A 23,218-nucleotide genomic window follows, 5' to 3' on the forward strand; every position below is an offset into this window, starting at 1 on the left:
TCTCAGAGCAGAGGACATATGGGTCATCTACTGAGAGCAAACAAGTTTGGTAGAGAGAAAGCAAGATGAAGAAAGTAAGGAAATAGTCCAGATTTTGTCACTGCATCTCTGAGGATGGGAAAGCACTTGACTAAGGATGAATAACGGGATCAAACAAAACTGAGCCCTCAGCTGAGCTAGAAGTCATAAATATGGAAGACAGCAAGCCACCAGCATTGAGAATTTTTTTCTAGCAACACTCAGACATCTGACAGCAACACTACAAATTTACTCCAAGAATAAGGGTGATGAAACTATATTTGAGCTCACTTACAATTAAGATGTACAGGCAACACGTGTATATTAAATTACCATGCCTAGCATTAGCTTATCCCTGAGTCACAATAAGTAAACCATAATATCTGTGTAAATGAAAAAGAAGCAACTTGTTAGAAAACAAACTGAGATATTACATTACTTTGGTTTTATTCTCCTATATGTAATTTTTAAATATCAAGGATGAGCAGTGTAAATGTTTTAGGTTCTTTAAAATTATCATGAGTGTATAATTCTAAATGTAATATATTTTTAATTAGAATTAATACAGGAACTGTATATTTGTATTTAATCATATGTGAGGTGTGACTACAGAAGAATGTGATTGATTTTATTTAATCAGCATCATTTTAATTTTAAATAGAATACACAGTACAGATAATTAGTTTAAAGGATGCATTTGCCTCAGGGCACTTGTTAAGTTCAACCTAATATCAAAGAATTTTTTAAAAACCTATTATTCTAAAGTATTGAGATATCTCTTGTCTTCATATTTCCTAAAATGGAATCATTTTAAATTGACAATTTAATCCAAATTGTCACAGGACAAAGAAAAATCTTTGTTGGAGAGATTATTAAGCTTTGACTTAGTTAAAAATATAATAAGAGAATAGTATTCACATTAAAAGGGCCATCAGTTATTTCAAAACTAAAGTAACATTAATAGAATTATATATCATACCTATACAAGAATGTTCATAGTTTTGAAATATTGCTTTCATGTTTATTATTTCATTTAATCCTTCCACTAAACTGGGATACAGACCCCATTTCTCAGTCTGGGAAACTGAAAATCAGAAAGATTAGATAACCAGCGTGAAAAAATGAAGTTAGTGACAGAATCCAAACACAGTGCTTTTTTTGTCTTAGGCTTTACTTGATTCAAACAACAGGAGGTTCAACCAAAAAAAAAATAAATTTCTTTTTTAGCTATGTCTCTATTTTTTAAGTGATTTGGAAACCAAACAATTTTAAAATGTGGTTGAATACAACAAAGTATTTAGTCACCTCACTATATATCCTTTCTGCCTAAAAGAACTGGCTTGGATATTGCATGGATTAATTGAACAGAGAATAACTTCCAGTGCAGTGGAAAATGAAAGAGGCCGAATAAAACTATTTTCAGCGGCTTACTTTCCTTACATATAATTCAATATCACTGGCATCAAGAAGTGAGAGACAGGAGAAAAGCAGGTTTGGGAAGAGAACAATTGTCTCCCTAACACGGCACACTGCCTCGGCTTCAGAGCTTGAGGTGTTTTTCCCTCACACATGATAATAAAATGCAGCAACAACCACTCTAAGATACAGAAACTAAACATATTTTTTGGTTTCCATGGATGTTATTCTCACATTCCAGCTTCATAATTTGTTTAACCTTTTCTGACTTTTCAAGTCCATGGGTATGCACACTCTGAGATCAAAGTAATTTTAATACTACTGTTGTCTTTATCAACATCTTTAATCAAAGATTATTTCAATGTGTGTCAAGTAGGTCAATTATTAAAAATATAAACTGGGTTTGTTTTCTTTCCCACTGGCACTTTGACATACCTAATAAAATGTAACTAGCAAAAATAAAATAGATTAGAAAATAGTCATGTTATAATCTTAAACAGGGTCTTTTTCTTAGCCACTTCTCACCTGAGCCAAATTAAGCTTCTTACGTCAACATAAATTTAATGGTAAAAATATTTTTACCAGGGTGATTCAACTACCTTTGTAATTGCTCACAAAAATATCCTGTTCTTACTCCTGTAAATGTAATCATTTATGCCTCTTTGCAGAGCTTTGGTCAGGAGACACTGAAGTGCAGGGACTGTGAGGCTCCCTCCGAACAGCTCCCTCAATACGTGCACCTGTCTGTGTCCAGAAAGGAATTTCCTGGACCTGCAGGAGAGTCCACCCAGTGCAATGGGTATGTGGACACTTAAGGAGCACCAAATGTTTTCAGTGAAAAATGGATATTAAAGCTACATTTTTATAAAGATAGCTAAATTATTTCAAACATAGATTTCTGCATATAAAAGCAGTTGGCAGGAATAACTAAAACTCTGTCTAATATTGCTGTTACTGTCTTGCCTACTGATTAGTTAGTGGAGTAAAACCATAAGAAATATTATCCACCCTGGTTAGGTCTCATCACATCATCAGAAGCCAATATGGTTGAAGAAAGTTTCTTTGGGGATTTTTTAGCTTTGATCTACAATATGAATGTTTCTATATTTACACATTTCTGAAATAATTTCACAAAGGACTCGCACCCTGTGTACCCCACTCTGTGATATATACTTTATTATTCTCCTTTTTCTTCACTTCTATTCTAATCTACTTTTCTCCATTGTTTTTCTTCCCATTCTTTTCTGAAATGCTGGTTTTGAAATTTAGATTTCCTAAATCCTGAGTTTATTTCAAGCAATTTTGGGGGACTACAGCATGAACATTAAAAATAGGCGTAGAACAAGAGATTTGGGGCAAGGCAAACCATTGCTTCTGCTGGTTGCATGTTGTGTGACTTTAAATAAATTTCTTAATATCTCTAAGCTTTACTTTCCTCAAGTGTACCATGGGTATCATAACTATACCTACCTTTAGGATTAATAGGAGGTCTGGCAAATTTAAATTCTCAATAAATGGTACCTTACTAATTTTAGAACCTAAACAATATCCTTAGTTTTCACTGCCTGCATAGAGCTCAACAAGAAAGGACAGATTGCACTTTCTTCATCTGAAATGATTTTTTATAGTTGATTAAGTGGATGGGAACCAATGGACATTTTAAAAGTGAAATATCTATGCTAGGGCTATCACAATAGAGATAAAGAAGGAAAGACGTGCCCTGGCTAGTGTAGCTCAGTGGACTGAGTGCCAGACTGTGAACCAAAGCATCTCCTGTTCGATTCCCAGTCAGGACACATACCAGGGTTGCAGGCCCAGTACCCAGTAGGGGGCACATGAGAGGCAACAACACACTGGTGTTTCTCTCCCTCTCTTTCTTTTTCCTTTATCCTCTCTCTAAAAACAAATAAATAACATCTTTTTAAAAAAGAAGGAAATACGGAAGACAGGGGAGAAGAGACCAAAGAGAGAAAGCAATGGAGAAAAGGGGGAGGGGAGGCTTAGAAGAAAACCCTCCCTACTATTCTCTTCAACCCTGAGCACTGTCCTTTCCAAAACCTCAGCAAAGAAAACAACAAAGCTGAGCAAAAGAGGGATGGAGTTGATATTTAGATCACAGCTTGAGCTTTTTGTTTAATGTACATTGAAAAATGCTTAAACATCAGATTCATCCATGGCTTATTATTTTTTCAAATTATTCTTTGGCATTTTTACTTTACATATAATTGACAGGTGCCTATTTATGATTATGTGTATGTACATATGAACACGTGAATGTTTGGGAAAGAGGTCTGAGTACAGGGGGTGGTTTGAAATTAAAAAGAAAACACTCTGGAAAAAGAACCTAATATAATAGATTAAGAACACTTGCTGATAGGGCTACATTTGTCCTCACCAAATACATGAGCCATTCTAGCAACATTATCGTTTTACCGTTAGTGTACCACTGCTTTCCAAAAGACAGAAAAACCACTGTAGGATATGAAAGAATATCGATAGTAATATTTAAATCATTAGGCTGTTAGGTTTTCATTTTCATCTATCTTGGAAAACAACTTAAAGAACAAATAAGTTATCATGAAATTTGTTCTCATCCTGTGCCCCTCTAAATACCCACCGATTTCACACCAAAGCATTTTCTAACCAGGTTAAAGTCAAATTCCACACTCACATTAGGCTAAGATTCAATTGACTTAAAATTTTACACTAACTGCCAGTCAACCTTATCATGAACTTTCATTATGTGCATGTAATTAATTGGGTCCAACGAACAATAACAGGACTGTGTTATAGACTCTTTTCCCCCGACCATATAATTAGAATATAATTACCCACAGGATATCAGAATGATGCAAAACCTTTCCTCTAAATGCGCCCTCATTAGGAAACAAGTCTCAATGTACATTTATTCAATCAGTGTGAATTAATTAAAATGTTACTGAAATGAAAGAGGGCAGCAATAAAAAGTATCTGACATCTATTAAGAGACTATCACTTTAGAATTGCACACACAGTTCATATTTAAACCCACTGGACTGAAGGAGGAACTTTATCGTGTAATGTTACGCACAGGCAACATTCTTTAAAAATCTGAGTAACTGAAACATCGTGTGTCACTGTTTTTGAAAGAAACAAAGTACATAATGCGTGCAACATCTGAAGAATCCCCACAGGATTTTAGAGGCCCCACTATTTCCTGATGAATCCAAAGGAGTGTTATCATCACACAGTGGTGGGCAGAAATCATTTTTAACTCAAAGTACCCAGGGATTAGTTGTTCATTCCACACCTTGCTATTACAAATTTTACATATGTATTCTGATGTGGGTCAGGAGATAATGGTCTGAAGAGCCTAGACTTATGAAAACACTAATTATTATTATGTTTTAAATAAAGAAAACAGCCTCGATTATTTAGGGTAGCTCAAGTTATTTCAACATCATATTTTCTTTGAGCAGAACATTCATGTGCACCCAATAATATGTTCTTTAAAAGAGGATGAATAATATGCCACACAGTTGGAATATGTAAAACATGGAAAAAACAGTAAGTCTGCAAAGCAACTGAGGGGCATCTGATGCATGCCCTAGAAGAAGCTGCAAACCCATGCAAAAACACTCCTTCTAAAAGCTAATTATCTTGGTTTGTCTAGTATTTGTCTAGTATTTGGTTTGTCTATATATGGTTATATACAATAAAAGTGTACTGAATAAATTAATAAATAAATAACCCTAATACAGAGGAATATTCATCATTTTTACAAATATCATAAATAGTAGCGAAATTTTTTAAAGCTGTATGTATGTTTCAAGTAAGATACCTGTGATTATGTCACACAAGTTTGCTTAATTTTTAGCAGAAAACTTTTGAAGAATATCATAACAAAGACATGCAGCTACAGTTGCTAATTAAATGCTATGATTTGAGTTACATTAACTAAAATACCACATAAACTAAGGGTAATCCACACAAATAAGAACAATAAAATCCTACTAATAGAATACAAACAATTTTCAAGTTCCATTTAGCAGTAAATACCAATTTTCATTTTCTGAACACTAAGAGTGAACATTTATGCTATTTTTACATGGACTGCTGCATTGTTTAAGCTGTATTACTTTATAAAATAGATTGTATATATAATTTAATATCTGGGGGAAAATGCCTTGATTCTACTCAGAATTCTGAAATATTCTATCTAAGCTCTCTAGTACTTTATTTGAAATATTAGGCATTTCATAGTACCATCTATTGGATATTTTATATAACTACAACAATGTTACAATCACTAGTTTTTCAAAATTTAGTAATAACTATAAAATACTTCTAGTGCCACTCCAGAAACTAAGCACAATAATAATTTGACATCCACTAATGTTACCTCATCATCACATACTTTGCACTGATTTTATTAGCTTACAACAATTAAATTCAGTTTTATGGGATAGCAATGGTTTTAAAAAATAAACCTCTATCACTCATTCATTGTAATCTGTATTTGATGTCTGTTACTGTTTGATGTATTTCTTCTCAACACAGGAAAAAGTGACAACTGATAGAATTAATAAGAGTTCACTGAATATCATTTATTAATACTGTAAATATTTGCTGACCATCTAATATATGTCTAAATGAATTAGACAATAGAGATAAAGAAATTAAATCCTTCTAATGTGAGCATTAGGAATGATGATGGTGCTATTCAGTGAGCATAGGGGAGAGTTTCACAAGAAACAACTTAAGTTCAGGTCATCGCACATGGACTTTGAGGCTTCTGTGGGATATCTAAGGGGAAATTTATAACATGGAGCTGAATATTCAGATTTAAAGGGGTAAAGGACAACACACTTGCATAGACATATTCAAAAGTAGTAGTTTTAGTCATGAAATTGCATGAGATCCCTTACAGAGAGTATAATAACATAAGAACATAATTTAAAATGGAAGCATACATATATATCAGAATAAAAGGAAGACAAGGAATTTAGCAGTATCAATAAAGTGTGGCTAGAGAGATAGTAGAAGTGTGTTAGACCAATGTTACATGTTAATTTTTAATCCACACCCAAGGACATGTTTATTAAGGATATGAGGGGAGAGGAATGGGGAGAGAAAGAAAGACAGACAGACAGACATCAAAATGGGAGAGTAACATTGGTCAGTTGCTTCCCATAGGCACCCCAAATGGAAATCAAACCCACATCTAGATATGTGCCCTGACAGGGAATTGAACTCTCAACCTTTTGATGTATATATTATGATGTTCCAACCAGCTGAGCCAACCACCCAGGGCAATGATTGTTACAGTTTATGAGAATAGAGCATGCATTTCAAATATGCTCAAATGCTGGAGGGGATTCAGATGAGATCCTTCTTGCAAAGGGAATCTAGCAATCCTGTTGGTGGCCCAAAGCTTACCCCTGTTTCCTGGCCAGAACACCTACCTATCCCCAGCTGCTCTCAGTGCTGACTGCAAAGACCTCTGAGATGCCCCATTTTCTGAAGAATTACTCTTTGCTCACAGGAGCAGGGCCTCCTGAGAGCATCTCCTATCTGGAGAAGACCACAGCTAACGAATGACTGATATGGGTTAGAAAAGGCCACCCTTTTGCCTTGAGTCAAGATGTGGGCTAGGAAAGCCAGCTCCTTTACATAGAAGAACAATCCTATGGTATGACTGTTTCCCAGTGTACCTAAGATTCAAAGCAAAGCTTAAATTCTCCCTGCGAAAATTTATTATTCAAAATATGGCCACCCCTCTCCTGTTTCCTCCCTCCCTTAAAGATTTTTTTATATATGACATACAGCCCAATCATTGGTTCAGTCTTTGCTCCTTGGAAATCCAACCAGAAAGTACCACTAGATTTAAGATCAATGGCAACAGCAGTTTTACATTATGAAACAGTCAGAAATTTGAATTATGTGGGTTGAGAAGGAGGAGGGGAATCTGACACAGTGAGGATATTTCACACCTGCATATGTTCATGGCTACATTAAAAGGCAAGCAAAGGTCACATTCATGTACAAATACAGAAAGTAACTACACAGGAGAAAGAACACCTTTCTCTGGTGTGGGTTCTAAGGCAGACACACAACTAAGGATAAAAAAAATGAGAAGTTCAAGTACTGAACTCAAATCATACTACTTTCAAGTATTACCTAACAGATGCACATTAGATTATACCTTGTTTGGGTCTTTCCTTTATAAATCAGCATATCAGTAGAATGTCATTACAGGTTATGACAAATGTCACAAAAGGACAAAAATGAGTTGGAAGAGAGGCAGAAAATGCGAGAAGGAATTGGTGGAATGTAGGTATTAGATGACTTAAGGGTGTTGGAGAAATGGTAACCAAATGAAAATGTCTGAAACTGTTTGTGGTTGGAATGACACAGGAGTAAGGAAATCAGCAACTGGACACAGGTGGTGCGCTGCATGCCACCAAGACCTCGGTGTCCTTGTACAAATGAGTTCATCAAGGCTCCCATGACTATCAGCAACAGAGTGTTAAATGATAGATTTTATCATCAAATCGGATAGCAAGGAGTGGGCATGGAGGTCTCAACAGAACTAAACTATTCTTATTCCATGAAAACAGGGCACATAGATTTAACTAAGGAACGAATAAGTGAGTCAAAACTCATTGCAAGTATGCACAAAATTGATATACAAGCAGACCTCATTTTATTGTGCTTCTCTTAATTGAGCTTTACAGGTGTTATGTTTTTTACAAATGGAAGCCAAGCCCCTCCAACAAAAAAAAAGACTATGTCTTGCTTTATTAGGTTAATAGGGAACCAAAACCATAATATCCCCAAGGTATGCCTGTAACTCGCTTTATTGTGGTGGTCTGGAGCCAAATCCACTATATGTCTGAGGTATGACTGCATAAACCTAAATTTATGTGTCTATCAGTTTGCTTTGATTTCAAGTAAAGACTGAGAATAGACAAGTTTTAGCTACTAATAAAACAGAAGAAAGTATGTATATAAATACTTTACAATCACTACCACTCCCACTTCATCTGGAACCATTGAAACCACAGGTTACCCCTGTAAGGTAAAATTTATCCATAAATGTCTAGTGCTAAAGGGATTCTCATTTTTATTGCACTCAAAATTTAAAATTTAGAAGATGGAAATGGTCATTTACTTCCACTGTAATCAAATTAGACCTGGATATTTTGCCTGCCCTAACCCCAATCTTCCTACAGAGGCCAGAAGTAGAAATTCCAACACAGAGGTTCATGTATTTGGGAGATTGCCACAGTCTGCAGCAAATTAGCCTAATCAATGTTTAATGGGAAGTGTCAGTTTTGCACATTCTTACCAACACTTAAATATTAGCATTTTTAAAATATTTGCCAAAAAGAAATTTAAAAGTGTATCTCATTGTTTTAAGGTGCTTTGTTGATTATTTACAAGGTTTAACTTTCTAAATTATTTAATAAATTATTTCCATCGATTTGACAAGATGGTTTTTTTGTTATAATGCCTTTTTACCTTGATTGTGAGTTTTCATTTTTATTATTTTTTAAATAAATTTTTGACTGTTCAAGTCTGTCAACATTTTCTTTTTTCTTTGTAGAGAAAGGTAAAAGGGCATCCTACAAAGCAAAAAATTAAACCTTTAAACAATGGTTGATATGTTTTGCAATGAGTGTAAAGTAGAATTTATCTTAATTTAGTTTTTCATATGATTATACAGTAACCTCATCACTTCTGATCACCACCATCCCTTGCTAGATTTGATGTGTGATCTACATTATATACATTGTTACTTATAGTTCAATATGTTTTAGAGTTTCTACCAGTTGTTTTTTTTTAAATTTTTAAACATTTTAATTGTTCAGGTACAGTTTTCTGTCTTTTACTCCCATCCCAGCCCACCCACCATGACCTCCCTCACTCCCTCCCATTTCCGCCCCCCTAGTTTTTGTCCATGTGTCTTTTATACTTGTTGCCATAAACCCTTCCCCTTTTCCCCTGAAATTTCCTCCCCTCTCCCGTCTGAACACTGTCAGCCTGTTCTCTGTTTCAGTGTCTTTGGTTATATTTTGCTTGTTTGATTGTTCTGTTATTTAAGTTCCTGTTAAAGGTGAGATCATCTGGTATTTGTCTTTCACCACCTGGCTTATTTTGCTTAGCACAATGCTTTCCAGTTCCATCCATGCTATCACAAAAGGTAGGAGCTCCTTCTTTCTTTCTGCTGCATAGAATTTCATTGTGTAAATGTACCAGTTTTTTGATCCATTCATTTATTGATGGGCACCTAGGTTGCTTCCAGTACTTGGTTAACTCCTGACACACAAAAGCCCTGGACCGGATGGTTTCACAGGAGAATTCTACCAGTTTGTTTTACCTTCTGGAGACATTATTATATTATTTTGATCACTGTAACTTGAATAAACATATGCTTCAGATTTGTTAAAGTAAATCTTATTACTCTTCTATCCAGAATACATAAAGTGTTTGGGTAACATTTATTCTTCCCAGCAAACTTTGGAATCATTTTGTCAAGCCAAAAATATTTCAGGAAAATAGCCATAAGTAAATGAGTGATTAGAAAAATATAGAGTCTTTTTAGCTAAATCTGATTTCTTCCATATAATTAGACTTCATACTTCAGTTTTAATTATTTTTATTTTGTTTAGGGACAGCATGAACTCTTTCCACTTTGTTGAAATTCTTCTTTTGACTACAGATTTTCTTAGTCCTTTCCTGAACATTATTGATTTGAATGATTGTCCTCAGTGTTGATTTTTCCCCCCTGTGCGGATACTGAAATATTTTAGTTTTTGGTAGGCATTACTTTTCCCCTTTATCTTTTCTAAACCTTCTAGTTTTACCTTCTAAGTTAGTATATTGTAAAGTAGATATATTCTTGACCATGTAAAGCAATTGCCATTAACATTTTCTTCTACACCATGCAATAAATTTTCATGAATAACATTCATCTAACTTTAAACTACTATGCTTTTTTGCTTTCTGGTGTCAAAATTATCCATACTACTACTATATTTTGGCAAACTGGTAGATTTATTTACTCTAATATGCACTTTGGCCATAGCCATTAATCTCATTGACCATTGCTACCAAATACCAAAATCATTGGAAATATTACTGTATTGAGTACAGCATTACTGTTGAGGAGTAGACCCCAACCAACACCATTTTATGTGAAATAATTTAATCTAAGATTTCATTAACAGCAGCAATAATAAAAAGTGTTTTCTGTAAGTAAATGGCTTGTTTCTGTGCTGTAATTACTGTCAAGCCTATATTTCCTTCTTTTTCCTGAGGTTACAAAGAAACTCAGGGACAAATTTACACACTACCTCTACTAGTCAGTGCACAAAGTTTTTAGATTGTTGTAACATGAATTTCTAAGTCTAACAATTTTGGCACAAAATTATTATATTTCATATTACTGCTGACTATATATTTACATAAATTGCCTCAAATATAATTGTTAATAAATCATAGAATAACTTAATTCATTAAAACAAAAACACATATCCTCTTTTGAATGAAACAAACGTATAATTTTGTTTTTTTTAATCCATTTCATAGATTTTAAATTTTTGAATATTTTATTCTGTCTTTAGAATAATGCTCAGTTTTGGCTGTACATGTTAGGTTTTTATGATTTTAAACTCATTGAACTTCCCATTATATCATATCAGCTCTTTTTTGATATTCTATAACCCCAGACTAAGCCAACAAGGTAAAAGTTTTTTCCATAAAAGAATTATAACTTACTCTAGATACAGCTATATCTTAGGCATAACTTGTCATAGAAATTGTTAGCAGTACTTTTTGCCACATTATTATAAAATAAACTAAAATTAATATTTTAGAGTTCAAAATAGAACTCTACCATATTTATTTAAGTAAAAACAAATATAATGAGCCATAATATATAATTTTTGTTCTAGATTAGACCCTGTTTATAAGTACATACATTCCACATAATAGAGCCTACCTGGGTTAACATAAAAATGGTTTATTCAGAACCTAAAATGATGTAACTGATAAATGGCTCACCTCGCAAGGGAAGGATAGAATCATGGCTTAGCGATGATGCATCCTTTTCCCTGCCTTATGTTGTGCCCCTTTAAAGTATATGTACATAAAGAGGTGTCCAACCAAAATAAGTATGTTCAGGTTTTATGTAAATGAAGGCTCTCTAGTGTTTAACATGTCTCATATTAGAATTTAAATCAGAAAACCATTAGGGAAAAAAAGGAACACACAAAATTTATTTCTACGCATTTTAGAAAATACAAAAACTCAAAGCTACTCTCCATTGTGAACAATACCATAAAATTGAGTCTGAGTTAGATTTTCAAAATATGAGGAAAAGGAGACTCCTCTTTGCCTATAATTATTATGATGACAATTATGAATTGATCTATAATGAATATTAATTAAATGAATATTAAGAAATGACATTGATGAAACATTTATTGAGCACTGCCCATGTGCTTTGTCCCACTCTTTAGAGAAAAAAGAAAATGGCAAAGGCACAAATCCATGGTGCATTACATAAAGAATTTCAAGATAATTGATGACTTCGGGGACTGGTTAAGGGTTAAAGAAGTAAATGGGAAAGAAGGGGGAAGCAGCTGAAGCGACAATAATAAAAACTAAAGCTCAGTGCAGCAAGTCACGTCCATATCCAGTTGTGCAAACCTTTCCACCAGACTCTGAACCACTAAACTAGTATAAGAAATTAGGTTACAGAGAATTCAAAATTCAAATTTCAGAATCACAAAGAACACAAATATACCCCTCCCTCCTTTAATTGGATGATGTTTCGTTTTGTGGTAGTCATTTGTTGCTACTTAAAGATAAGTGACAAAACAGAAAGAACCCATAATACTTGGTCTGCCAGGAAGAAACACAAAGTAAACTTCCAGACCCTAATAGGCCTGTGGACATTGCTGAGTTGCAATGACGTGCATAAACGCATGTCCTAAGGAAAGGTTTAATATACTCTTGCTATTTAAGCCTTAGTCACCATGTCTACAATACATACTTTAGTAGATTTCTCATCACTGTGGACATGCAGGCAAGACGGGAAGAAGGGAATTTAATATAGCCTGTGGTTCTGGGGGCTTTACACGTAGAGATAAAGAGATTGCTGCTTCAGCAACACCATAAGGTAGACAAGTACAGAGTCACAACGGAGATTAGACAGAGGGAGAACCGGAACCATTAGAATTAAATCAAAAGAATGTGTTCAAAATTGCTATTTTTTAAATACTTTTGTTTTTCTTTGTCTGAACTGACAGGCCCTGTTATTTATCTTCTTGGTGTTCTTAAAGGTTTATTTTAAGTAACATAGGATACTGTAACGAGAGAACGCATTCCGGGGAGCATACCCCACATCAGTCCACAGGATGGAATGGACGTGTTCTTTGTTTCATGTCACATCACTTCCTGTCAATGAATATCACCTTTACTGTGTGTTTTAATAATATTATGTATGTTTAAAAGTGAAATAAATTAATGACCTAAAGCTAATTTCTAAATGTTTAACCAATTAATAGTTAACTTTAAAACTAATGTTTGGTTCTAGAACAGTCCAATCACTATGCTCCTGATTTGGAAATGTATTTACAGTGTCGAAAGAACTAAACTGCGACACCTGATTCACCTGTAGAACAAAGTAACACAGTGCAGAAAAACGATACTTTGTAATGCTGATGAGAGAGTAACCAGGAGTAGCCACTCTTCATGAAGATGGTGCTTATAATAAAAAAATAAACATTCTTGATATATCTAGTTTGAACTAAATTATGATATTTTCACATGAGATATTACACAGCCACTATATGGAAATAAACATTTAATGCCATTAGCTTAAGTGTAAAACTAGGAAGTCACATAATGTAATAAATTTAATTACAAAAACATTAAAAAAGTACACCCCAAAATCAAGAAGACATTTTTAATAGTGATTCTATTAATATACCAATAATTGTTCTAGATAACTAATTACAGATTTCTATTTTTCTGTTATTTAATATTATTTTTATAAATTGTATTAGTTATTTTATTTTAAATTATTTTTTTAATTGTTGTTCAAGTACCGTTTTCTGTCTTTTACTCCCATCCCAGCCCTCCCTGCCTCCCTCCCATTTCCATTCCCCTAGTTTTTGTCCATTTGTCTTTTATACTTGTTCCTGCAAACCCTTCCCCCTTTCCCTTGAAATCTCTTCCCCTCGCCCCTCTGGACATTGTCAGCCTGCTCTCTATTGCAATGTGTTTGGTTATATTTTGCTTGTTTAATTGTTTTGTTGTTTAGGTTCCTGTTGAAGGTGAGATCATATGGTATTTGTTATTTTATAAGATTAAAATTCACTTCTTGATTTCAATATAACACCTAATATAAGAGTGATATTAGATGATATTAACTGAGCACTTAGTATTTACTAGGTATACTTCTAAACAATATTCATATATTAATTTATCTAATTCCCTCTTATGAATGGAATACAGGAGTACACATTATGAATGATTTGCCTCATGTCACAAAAAGCCAGGATCTAATACAGACAGTATACTGCCAAACGGTATCCTGATGCTGTTGAACCAATTAACTCTCCCACATGTGTGAAAAAGCCAGTTGCTTTAAAGCTTATCCAAAGCTTAGGATTTTTAGTGGTCATAATCATTATGATAGGTGTGTGGTGTTATTTATTGAGAGTTAAACATGCATTATCCAGATGAGTAATAATAGAAAGCACATGTCTAATATGTTTACCGGTGATGTGTATATGGATATATACAAAGTCTGTCTGGAAAAATCCAACCATTATTAATATAATGAGAATGGTGTGCATGTCATCGATGTAACCTGGCAGCCACAGAGAGTGGGCTGGAATGTGTGTGCTTGAACAATGATGACTTCACTGTACTAGTCAGTGGGGGTGATAGACATCTTTGAGTGAGCATGTTTAGTGTGTGGCTTTCACATTCAAAGTGACTGAGCAAGTAGATCAATGAATCTCCATCTGATTTTGCATTAAGCTTGAACACTCCTCTGTGGAGGCTGTTCGGATGATTCAGAAGATTGCAGCTATGGGCAACTGGTGCTTGGCAGCTTCATCTAAACAACATACCAGTTCAGGCATCAGGTCTCATGCAGAGGTTTTTGGTGAAACTTGAAATCACCCAGGTGACTCAGTCCACCTACAGCCCAGATTTGACACCCTGCAACTTCTGGCTTTTCCCAAAACTGAAGTCACCTTTGAAGGTGAAGAGATTTCAGACCATTGATGAGATTCAGGAAAACACATCAGGGCAACTGATGGCAATTGGGAAAACTGTGAGTTTAAAGGGGACTGAGTCATCATTGTCCTATGTACAATGTTTCTTGTATCTTATACCTTCTTCAATAAATGTCTCTATTTTTCATACCATATTTTTCACAATGGATACATTGTGGACAGACCGTGTATTGTTCAAATGCTGAAGTCATTTGCTCATTTGAATTGGATTGTTAGTTGCTTATTACCGATTTATATAAATTATTTTTATGTTCTGGACACCAGTCATTGGTAACCATTCTGTAACAATTTGACAGAAACAACTTGCCCACAGATGCACAGTTCACATTAGAAGCTTAAGTTTCTAGTACCCTATCCTTTTTGGTTTTCACTAGCCTATGCTTATTTCTCATTAATTATCTTCCATACTTCACCTCATTTGAAAATTTTTCAATGGGCTCTCTGGAATCTTTGCTTAAAAGAAACAAATTATTTTCTTTTCTAACTCAGCCACTTTCCCTATAATACTTCTTTTTTTAAATATTTTATTTATTTATTTTTACAGGAGAAGGGAAGGAGAGAGGGAGAGAAATATCAATGTATGGTTGCCTCTCGTACATCCCCTGCTGGGAACTGGCCTGCATCCCAGGCATGTGCCCTAACTGGGAATTGAACGGAAATCCTTTGTTTCATAGGCCCGTGCTCAATCCAATGAGCTACACCAGCCAGGGCCCCTAAAACACTTCTGAAAAGAGGTTGCTCATTGATTGTCTCAACCATTATTGGTCCTGCAGTTTTTAAGAGACTCTCTTGGCCTTCCATCAAAATCAACATTTCTCCAGCCCCACAGCAGAACCTCTTATCATTTGAGGTTCATGAAATTTAATTGTTCTCCTAGCTACCCTTATCTATTAGTGTCATAGCAAGCAACGCATAGCAAGTAACTCCCTATTTATTTTCTGAGACTTAGCTCAGACATCATTTCTTCAATAAAGTTTTCATTTACTCTATGAATTACCTGCAGGATGAATTAAGGTGGTTTCTCTTGTAGAGTCCCTATATGTGAATATTTAGTACACCAATAGAATCTAATCTATAAAAAACAAAGAACTGTTCTGTTTCAATTTTTAGTCCCATTGACTTTGATTTAATTTTTTTATCCTTAACCAAGGACATTTTTTCATTGCTTTTAGAGAGAGGAGAGGAAGAGACAGAGACAAATAGAGAGACACAGAGAAACAGAGAGAGATATTCACTGATGTCAGAGAGAAGCAATGATTGGTTGCCTTGTTCTATATACCCCAACTGGGGATCAAATCCACAACTTAGGTATATGCCCTGACCAGGAACTGAACCCACAGCCTTTTGGTCTACTGGAGGACACTCCAACCAACTGAGCCACACCAGCCAGGGTAGCTCTGTTGACTTTAATATAAGACAATGAAAAGAAGAAAGAAGGAGATAAGAGAGAAGAAAAATAGAAAGAATCTAAATCAGAGATATTATACATAAAAATAATACATATATGAACAGTAATGATTCTAAAATTACTTTCAAATAGAATAACAGTATATAAAGAGTGGATACTTTTCTATAATAAAAGCTAAAGCATTAGGTAAAGAGCCTGCGAACCACAAGATTGAGGTTTGATTCCCAGTCAGGGCACATGCCTGGGTTGCAGGCCAGTTCCCAGCAGGGGACGCATGAGAGGCAACCATACATTGATATTTCTTTCCTTCTCTCCTTTCTTTCCCCTCTAAAGATAAATAAGTAAATCTTTAAAAAAAATAAAAATAAGACATGCTGATATCACAAAGGACCAAATAATGAACCCCTTAAAGTACAGCATAGGGTATATAGTCAATATTATAATAACCTTTTATGGTCAGGTAGATACTAGATAGATACTAGATTTTTAGATGATCACTACATTATATGGATATAGATATAGATGATATAGATATAGATATATGTGTGTGTGTATATATCTAACATCACTGTGCTGTATACATTAATCCAATATAATATTGTATGTTGGCTATAATTAAAGAAAATAAAATAAAAATTTAAAATAAATAATCAACCCTTTGCTTAGAGAACAAGAACCTAGCCTTTAAATAATAATGTACTGAAACCCTTTTATGTATAGAGAAAACTAACAAGGGGCCAAATATAATAATATGAGTTGCATGATAATCTGCTTCATATTACTGTTCAAACATAAAATTTAAATGCCACTCCTCATGAGATATTTCAAGTCTTCTTTTGTTGGTAGTGGCAGAAGAAAATGAATAAAAGTCTCTTTGAAACTGAAGAATCATTATAAAAGTACTCCTAGAGACCCAGTTTGCCTGATCATAATACACACACACACACACACACACATATGTACATATAACTTGGCAAAGATATGAGACTATACCATCATTTTATAGAAGTTGATCAAATTTAAAGCTTTCTCCATGAAATTACTCTAAGAATCAATGGGACTTTAACTAGTCAATTCCACTGATTTCTGTGATCTAACAAATTTATATGCCATCAAAAATAATTTTAAAGTACTAAATGAGACCATTACAGTAAAGGAAAATTTATGAATAGGATAGTAATAAAGTTATAGATTAGTACATAGAAGTAAATAGCACTTATACCAACATCATAGTCTAGTGTGGGTATAAATTTGACTATATGCTCTCTACAGATAGCAGATAAAACATAACCATAATAAGACTGATAGGTCTGAGAGACAATTAACCATGGTAAACAGCCAAAAGTAATCTGCTAGGTAATGACAGCATCTCCATGTTAGGTAATGACAACATTTCTTTGTTACAATAGGGTGTTTCGTGTCATTTTTTAAAAATAGCATTCAATGAAGGTTAACAACATAATGGTAAGTACAAATTTAATGAAAGCAAATCTGTATGGGACGAAAACGACTTGCAGCGAGCCTGCGTTGTGTGAGAGGTAACATTTAGATCATGAAGCGTGACTGGATCGCATGCCAGTCAGGCCATGCTCCGTATGTACTGTCACACTGATGAGCATGGGACGGATTTCCGAATGTGATCTGTAACTAGAATAAAAAATGCCTTCTTAAATGAAGCCCATTAAAGAGGGGACATCTGCTCTGACAGTCAATTGGTAAGGGTTAGTGGCCTTTTATAAAATTTAAGTTGCTTATGAAGAGTTGAACTGAATACACTGGATTCATGTTATAGTTGTTTGGAGGTGGGATGAGGGAAGACCAAGAAATTTACATTTGTAAACAGTTCTGAAGTCACTTTCATCATAACAGTCATTGTACTGTGCTTGTCAAACTTTTTGCTAGAAAATTTTCAAAGAAAGCATTTTAAGTACCTACATACATTAAAAAAGTCATAAAAGATCTTGGTAAAATCCCTTACACTACATACATTTTAAGCAAAGTATTCTTATGACAGTATGCTTAAAACATGCTAGATACCAATTGCAATCCAAGAAAAGAGTGATTATATCTGATGTATCGAATCATTGATGACTACATATAGATTTTAATTTCAGAGTAGTTGGGTTTTAGTCCATTTCTATGGCAACAGGCACTATTAAGAGCCACTGTCTGTGGAAGCCATTTGTAGTGCATGCTTATAAAAGCACATCATCAGTGCAAAAATAATGCTTACTTTAATAATCTCCATATCAGTTGGAAACATAACTATTGAATTATTCACTTAAAGTTAGTAAGTATTAGGGAAAGATTGAAAGGCTAAGACAGGTATTATAGAAATGTTGAAAATATATGTAATACCTTAAAAGATATTCTCAAATGCCAGAAGACAGCTTGACTTTGTAGTATATATCAGCAAGATGCATCAACTAAGATATATACTGAGCTTATGTCACTCATTAAATAACCAATCCTGACCACAGAATCAAAGCAAAGGAAAAGAAAGACCTCAATAAAACTAGATAGCCTAAGTCTATATCTTATATTTTTCATGTAACAGGTATGGTATTTATTGCCATCTTGCAAAAACCAAATCTGGACCTCACCTGCTTTACTTTCAGAAACTGGACTTATAATTTTTAAGGAAGACAATTGTTATTAAAACTAAAAAAAACAAAACAAGCTATATTATTTGTGTGTACTAACAATTTTCTTTAAACAAAGGATGAAAAATAATAGCAGTGATGAGGTATGAATCATTCCTGGAATATTATTGAGAGTATACAAATTGAGAAGTCTCAGAGGCCATAGAGCAGAGTAAGCAATTTTCTGGGCAGAACAACTTTATTAATGTGTTTAAAATATTAGTATTTAAACAGATAATGGGTTTAGCATTCAATGTACTTATTTCATGATAAGAAAGCAACCTTTTGTTTCTACTTATCCAGGCAGAACAGATTTTAAAGCAAGTGTGGGCTCATTTACTAACATATGCAAAATCTCATAGGCTTTACGGAGCAGTTATACTTAGAGAATTACAAGAAGTTTAAATCATTTTTGATATCTAGTACGTAAGATGATATGTGAGGCTTGGGTAGGCTGATCTAGTCAAAGCCTTGTTTAACACGCTAGAGAGTTTGAAACTCAAATAACAAATCACTGAAAACATTACAAAAATACTAATGTATTTAAGTGGAAAAATATATTGTTGTCTTTTTAGAACCAGAATAGGGAGTTCATGGAAAGAAGGCAATTTAGTCATCCTGATTTGACGACAACCCTGGGGAACAATTTCTGAGGGTAGCCTATGAGGCGGTTGCATTTGGGCTGAAGGAAAAATAATTAAGAAAGTCAAAGACATCTGCCTAATGATTAATTTGATATTGAAGATGAAGCAGGTGATGATGAGTCAAGTTTCTGGTGGAGAGTTGAGGTATTAAGGTTCTATTAAGGGTGAGCCTGGTGAGCTCAGTGCCCAGTTCTGGAGTGATGCTCTGTGGTCTCTGATCCTGAGTTGCTATTTCATAGCCATGTGACAGAGAAAATGTATATAACCCCTGTGTCTCTGTTTCCTCATATGTAGTAAAATGAGAATGTTACAATATTAATCTCATGATGTCACTGTGAGGATTAAATAAACGCATACGTATCATTATCAACAACCACAAACCTTTCATGTCAATTGCTACCTCAGTCTCATAATCTGACACCAATAACCTTGATTCCAACAATCTTTGATTTGACTGTAATTTGCAATGTATTATTCCTCATATCCATTGCTGTGCCTCACTCTTCCGTCCCAATTCTCTCATGTCACAGCTTAAATTCCATGGTCAGTTCTTACAATCACTCTCATGCACACACTCTCCTTTTATCGTATTTGATGAAACACAGCCTTTTAAGGCTGTGCTGTGCTTATTCTGCTCCTGGAGCTGGAATGTAATTGGAGAAATATAACTGAATATGATTAGAAATATGCACATCTAAGCTTACCAGTATTGTTCTAAATTTATAATTATTAATAATGAATTACTTCTCATTACTCCCCACCAATCCATGGTATTTTCTTGATCCATTATGCTCCCATTTTCCTAGCTGAATGTTGTGTACCTTCTTCCCAATGCTCAAAGCTTTCCTGTCTTATATCATCCTTGCTCTTGGCAATGACCCAGTTTCTCTCTCTCTGAGAAAAGTGAAATCTCATACTCTTCCCACTGTTGCTCCCTCAACACAAAGGTAGATTGTTCATTTTCATTTTAAGTTAAAATTTTCTAATGGCGTCCACCTTCATTCTGAGTAAATGCTAATAACATTACTATGGCCTAAATTCCTCTACAGAATATGAAAATCTTATGACACCTTTGACCTTCTCCTCCACCGTGCCTTCCTCTGCCCACTTGGGCCCTTATTTCCCTGATGCCCTTCAGATGTGTCAGGTTTTCCTTGCTCTTCCCTTGGAGCATTTGAGGTCTGTGAAATTCTCTCCTCAGATTTCCACGGGTAACTCCCTCACATTCCCCAACTCTCCACTCGACTACCTCCTTGATGCACTCTTTGTGGACCACATCTTCTATCACAGCCTAACATTTCTTCTCTTCTTCTCTTTCTTTGTTTTTTCTTTATGTTCAAAATGCAACCCGTGTTTGAATGTAATTAGGTACTGAATAATTACTTATTGCATTGTTTATTTTCTATATCACTTTACTGGAATGAAGACTCTATGAAAACAAAGATATTGTTTACATTTTACTACCCCCCCTATTTATAATGTGATCTATAATTCTCAGTAAATACTTGTCAAGTAAATGGGTGAATATTTTAGCATGGTAGCGGATGTAGTATCTGTACTCGGGAAATACGTTATTCTGATGATATTAAGTAATTCTAATATATTGGCCATGTAAAATAACATGGGTTGCAACTTTACAGGTTTGAGATTCAGAAGAGAAGGATGAACTCAATATAAATATGAATATAAATTGACAAGGTAAAGAATCAACTAAATAAACAGGAACCCACTGGGAAGACGTAAAGGGGGGAAGAAGTTAAGCGTGGGAAGCTGTGGCAGAGCACAGAGATGTGTCAGCATACGGTAGGCTGAAGCCCTGAGAGCCAGGAAAGATACTGAAGGAAGAGATCGGGGAAACAGAAGAAGGACCAGGAGAGCATGGTACCAGGGGAGTCGGTGAAAGGCAGAAAGTTTAGAATGAGATGGTCAATGGTGCCTAATACTTCAGAGTAGGTAGTACCAAAAACATTTTAAAATAGCAAACGATGAGATATATATCATGATTAAAACGGCAGTAAGATTTAGTGATTGAAAACAAATATTTAGAATTAAAAGTGTCTAAAAAAGCAATAAAAGAGTTGGCAAGACTGAGAGAAGAAAACTCATATGACACGTGTTCTCTGCCTTTGATTCTCTCAAAGAAAGAAAGAATAGAACAACAGAATAGAACAAAAGGAATCCATCTCATGACTGACTTTATGTGACCAGAAGTTGACACAGGTGGGCAAAGAAGTAGTCCTCTGTCTCACCTCTGCCTCACAGAACTGAGTAGAACTTACATAGGCAACAGGATGACAGGTTGACGTAACAGATTAGCTCTCAGAGTTAAAATCTGAGCTTGAGAATGTATCTAAGCTAGGAAAATTACTTCAATTTTTTAAAAAGTAAAAATATGTAAAATTTCTGCAAGTCCTTTTTCTTTAAGAAGATGCCACAGAAGCATAAAAATGACACCAGAATTCATCTAAAGTAAAAATGTTTTTACATGGCTCTCATTAATTTTAATTAATCTTATTTACTACAGGATGTCTAATAAATTTTAGATGAAGAAAGGAAAGTTAGAATTAGTTATTGCTAGCCTCAGCAATGTGGAGGTATTTTCTTTTGCTCTATATTTATAGTTTGAGAAAATGAGGAGGTTTTAGTAATTTTTAAATAAGGACATTTAAAATGCAACCAGTATTTTACAGATAATTAAAAAATGAACCATAAGTGGGTGCAAATTGAGTAATTTGACTAATTTCTAAGGTGACCTTTAGAAAAGTATTTGTCTAACATTTCTTAGCTGTATTTTTATTATATCCAGCTGAAGTTCCAGCTACTTAGTTTTCATATTGTTTTTAAAATTGAGAACTGCATTATGGATATAAAATAGTTTGTTTTGTAAAATACCAGTTTCATTTTAGAAAGGATTTGGATATTGAAATGTAATATGAATATTTTCTTTGAATATCTGCTTCTCTTTCTACCAAGGTTTATTCTTTTCAGTGTTATCTTGTCTTCCTTATGTATTTCTCACCTGTGTGCTGAATGAATTAAGTAATTACTTTTCTGATAGTTTGACTTATTGTTCACTAGTGAAAAATAAAATACACCTAATGGCAATGCATAGCTTTCTTCAAGGTGCCCTCAATCTAGGGAACCTCTGACCTGGATAAGATACCCCACCATTGCAGATATATAATGTGCATCCCCAGCAAAACGGCCCATAAGAATAAATTCATTATTCTGGGAAGCTAGATCTATAAAACATGTAAAACGTAGAGGAGTTCTGCCTATACAATTTCTGGTAAGTCCAGCATGACTAAGTGATAAAACCTGAGTCAGCTTCAGTTAGAGCATACCTTACTGAATGTTTATTGTACCATGAAGGAAAAAGGAAATACAGTGGGCAAAGGTGTCTCCTCCGAAGTAATGAGGTATTTTATATCCATTCAGCTCTGCCTTGATCAATGGACAATTAGCTCTGGAAGCGTTTAGTGGCGTAGCCTACCAGTTAGTCATAGAAACCCCAGGTTTTACAGCAGGAGGATAAGAAGGGAAAACTCACCAGTACCGCTGGACAGATTGTGGTGGGTGGTAAAATATGGTCCTTCAAGGGCCCGCAGTCACATTCCGGCTTTAGATGAGAAGCGCATTTATTATGCAGCTAGGAAAGGAGAAAGAGGACACTGTCAAAGGTTGCGTGACAGAAGCAAACATGGGGCAGATTATATTTCAACTCAGAGACAGCAAACACCTTAAAGGTACATAAAAATAATTAGAAGAACAAACAAAGAAGACCATAAAGTG

The 23,218-nt window shown here is 34.6% G+C and overlaps 1 protein-coding gene across 1 annotated transcript in view; it reads right to left on the reverse strand.

Moving 5' to 3' along the window:
• The window catches only part of DGKB (diacylglycerol kinase beta), a 610,815-nt gene that overhangs the window by 401,833 nt on the left and 185,764 nt on the right, over nucleotides 1-23,218 (reverse strand). Inside the window, exon 13 of the mRNA XM_037056254.1 lies at nucleotides 22,977-23,075. Within this exon, the coding sequence (XP_036912149.1) occupies nucleotides 22,977-23,075 (99 nt within the window). The remainder of the gene's footprint in view (nucleotides 1-22,976; nucleotides 23,076-23,218) is intronic.

Source organism: Sturnira hondurensis, unplaced genomic scaffold, assembly GCF_014824575.4.
Source record: "Sturnira hondurensis isolate 20B ecotype Veracruz unplaced genomic scaffold, ASM1482457v3 Scaffold0008897, whole genome shotgun sequence".
Taxonomy (NCBI): Eukaryota; Metazoa; Chordata; class Mammalia; order Chiroptera; family Phyllostomidae; genus Sturnira; species Sturnira hondurensis.